Source organism: Pygoscelis adeliae, unplaced genomic scaffold (genome assembly GCF_000699105.1).
Source record: "Pygoscelis adeliae isolate BGI_AS28 unplaced genomic scaffold, ASM69910v1 Scaffold365, whole genome shotgun sequence".
NCBI lineage: Eukaryota > Metazoa > Chordata > Aves > Sphenisciformes > Spheniscidae > Pygoscelis > Pygoscelis adeliae.
The window spans coordinates 729,749-733,232 of NW_008824783.1; the positions used below are offsets into that span (position 1 = coordinate 729,749).

At 56.1% G+C, this 3,484-nt stretch overlaps 2 protein-coding genes across 2 annotated transcripts in view; one reads left to right on the forward strand and one right to left on the reverse strand.

Moving 5' to 3' along the window:
- Positions 1 to 219, reverse strand: part of SNX1 (sorting nexin 1) — a 13,296-nt gene extending 13,077 nt beyond the window's left edge. Inside the window, exon 1 of the mRNA XM_009323874.1 lies at positions 169 to 219. Coding sequence (XP_009322149.1) covers positions 169 to 219 — 51 coding nt within the window. The remainder of the gene's footprint in view (positions 1 to 168) is intronic.
- Positions 220 to 299: 80 nt separating this feature from the next.
- B2M (beta-2-microglobulin) overlaps positions 300 to 3,484 on the forward strand; it is a 20,046-nt gene continuing 16,861 nt past the window's right edge. The window contains exons 1-3 of the mRNA XM_009323876.1: positions 300 to 341; positions 666 to 710; positions 1,099 to 1,107. Of these exons, the coding sequence (XP_009322151.1) occupies positions 300 to 341; positions 666 to 710; positions 1,099 to 1,107 (96 nt within the window). The remainder of the gene's footprint in view (positions 342 to 665; positions 711 to 1,098; positions 1,108 to 3,484) is intronic.

Consider the following 3,484-nt stretch of genomic DNA (forward strand, 5'->3'; position numbering starts at 1 on the left):
ACGGACACCGGCCTCACAAATCATACCTCATTTTGCAGGCAGACAAGCAAGCACAAGTTATTCTAAGCAAGAATCGGACAGCAAGCGCTATTCTTTAATGTCTTAGTAGAGAACAGAACAGGTCTTTGACAGCCAGTAAATGCAGCACTATTAGCAGCGCCTCCGAACCGACGGGCTCCTTGGCACTTTCTTCAGCAAGGAAACATCATCGGTTCCCATTGCTCCTGAAGGAGTAAAGTGGTGCTAACACAGCTCCTGTTTGAGGTGGGCCCAAGCCTTTGGGTACACAGAACATCAGCATGTTCTGTGACCAGCACACGCTGGTTCTGAGGACCACCATGGTGAGTCCTCCTGCATTTTAGGTTGTTTTCCTGGAGGAGAAAGCTGGGACCGCTCCCAGCCTGGATCAGAACAGTTATAGGCAGGAGCTACATTTGCTAGTGATGGAGAGTGGGGAGCAGAGAGACCCACGCCAAACATCACACCCAGACCCCCACAGGGTCCTCCAGACAGACCTCCAGCTGGTGGCCAAGCCAACAAGAGTGCTACCACCACAGTGACCTCCTCCAGCCAGCAGCCAAGCCAACAAGAGGGCTGCTAACACCACAGTGACCTAAGTCAGGGACATTTGTAGCAGGTCTCATTCTGATCCTCTGCTTCTGCAGGAGCTCTTCAAGCTGGTAAAGAAAACCCCACTCTACATGGGCAAGGTAAGGCGGGCTCTGAAGTTTCCCTAATGAGTCCTTTTCCGCATTTAAGAGCTGGAAGATGACCTACTTTTCTACTGTGACCGGGTTCTCAGTTTGCCTTAAATTTAGTGTCTAAGACTATGAAAGTACCACACCCTGTTCCTACTTCTCCATCTGCTACTACAGAAAAGCCACGGAACTCTTTTAGATCAGCCCATGACACAACACCCGCCATCTCAGAGGCCTGATTTAGCACACCCCAAACACCAGGCGTGCAGGCAGAAGCTCTCTAGGTCCCCCAGTGCAAGCCCGATGCCTACCACAGGGAAGCGGACCTTGGGTCAGAAGAGCCGGCACTTGAGGGCATCCCTAGACTGCGATCACACAGCGATCCAACCTTTGTCAACAGACGGATGAGGTCCAGCTCCGGTTATATTTGTGGATGACCCAAACACTTCTTTGCTGGCTACTGTGTTATGGCTAAGTGCTGTCAAGCCACCTGAACGCCGGCAGCCGGGTGGATCTGCCTCACCAGCCCAACTCCCCTGCTTCACAGAAAGTGTTTTGCTAACGCTCAAGGGCAGCCAGACAATCAAAGCCACCGGTTCGCACAGAAGAGCCAAGTATTAGTTATGACAGTTGCTTCAACAACAACACTAAGCACCTGATAAGCTGCTTTAGCTCAACAGACTCCAGTTTCAGCAGAGGGATGCTTTATTTGCATGAAAGCCCACGGCAGTTGGCACTTGTCCATTTTGGTAGGCTGCTTCTACCACAAAGCAACAAGCCACCTACTACATCTTCCAGTTCTTCAACAAAGAAAGGTCCTGAGAAGTTCAAGACCATCACCGTGCCCTGGTGCCAGCCAGAGGTATCAGCATCTTCTTCTTGCAAGGCCAGGGTTGCACTTTCCCCGTGTTATTTTCAAAACATGCGACTCTGCTGCTCCATTATGCCCAGACCAACGTGAGAGTTTCATCCTCACAAGCTCAAGCAGGGCAGAATCTACCCACATCTCCCCAACTCTGCCTTGTTCCCTGCTGCTAAGCCACCAGCAGAAGACAGCCTCCTGCTGAGCGAGCATGGCTCAGGGACACCAGGGCAGCACCAGGTCAGGAGCGTCATCAGAAGTGGGGCAGAGACAGCTCCAGCTTTGTGCCAGCAGCAGGAGAAGCTTGGCCAGGCCAGCTCCGTTCCCAGCAGCAGGCAGGTCCTGCGTTCACAGCCGCAGCCTCCTGCTCAAGGCCTCGCTGTGCCCGGCCGAGGGAAAACATCAGGGCTGGGAAACTGCTGACAGGAGAAGGTTCCTGGAGAGCTTTCTGCCAGAGCCACCAACTCATCCTGCCCTGCCAGCAGGAGCAGGCAGGCTGGAAAAAGCCTGGGTGAGGCAGGCAGAGGCCACGGTATCAGCCCTCGCAGGGGACAACGTGACCAGCCTCAGCTCGCAGAGCTTAGGAGATCAGCCCTGGTACCTGCAGCGTTCCAGCCAGTAACCAGCCTGCTGGAGGAGCCAGCTTCTACAGCCCCTCTAGGAGAGCTCCTCACTCGGTGTAGACACCAAACCCAAGAACCTGAGGCCAGCAGGTGGCTGGGGAGGGATTCACCCTGGGAAAGCACCAGCCAGTGTTTTAACTCCCCTGTTGTCTGCTGGTCACTGTCTGGAGCAAACACCAGCGCAGCTGGCCAAAGCTGGCGTGAATTAACGCCAACAGCCTTCAACAACCAGGGATTCATGCACAGGAGACTATTAGAAAAAAGAAGAGGCGCTGAAACCCTTCACCACTCACACCTTCAGCAGGGAATTCGTGCAGCAACACAGTGACCTGGTTTGCTGAACAAGTACCACCAAACCTTCCTAGACCCTCCTGCAGCCAATTGTGCTGGTACGAGGCAAAGGAAGTCACCAAGGTGTTGGTGACCCTCCTCACTGCGAGCAGGGGACATCGGATGCCTCCTATCACCTCACCCCCACTGCACGGAGGCGTTCATCCCCCAGTACCAAGCTGAAGGCAGCAAACACCACGCCAGCCACACCAGCACCCTCTGGATGTTGAAGAGACGACAGCTGATGGTGGGGCAAGGAAGACGAGGCTTTCCCCCGTGAAGTCTCACAAGCTGTGCAGCGGAGACACTGGGTGACGGCCACCAGCAAGGTTTCAAACCGGCAAGGCGGCCCGCTCGTGAGTTACTCTGACCCTGATTCTGGGGGGGGTATCGAGCAGCAGGCAGCTGCCCCCAGCACCACGCAGGGACTTCTTCACACTGACGGGCTCCTTCGAGACGCTCAGGTTCTGCAAGAATTGGCAGGTTATAACCCTGGTGAAACAGAGACGGGCCCGGCACGAGCCGTTTCGCAGTCCTGCGGCCAAGGGAGCCGCCTGCTCCCCCCGGGCCTTCGCAGTCCTCGGCCAAGGGAGCCGCCTGCTCCCCCAGGGCCTGCTCCCTGTCCCCCAGGCACCCACCTCGCCCCTCCACAACCACCCAAGGCACTCGAGGTGCTCTCGGGGAGGTAGGAGACGCCGGGCTCTCTGCAGGGACAAGCACCCTGGGACATCACCACCCCCTCTCCTTTTATTTTAGAAGGGTTTGGGGGTTTCGCTCCCCCAGGGCCTGCTCCCTGTCCCCCAGGCACCCACCTCGCCCCTCCACAACCACCCAAGGCACTCGAGGTGCTCTCGGGGAGGTAGGAGACGCCGGGCTCTCTGCAGGGACAAGCACCCTGGGACATCACCACCCCCTCTCCTTTTATTTTAGAAGGGTTTGGGGGTTTCCCCCCGTTTTTAACCAAACCCGGA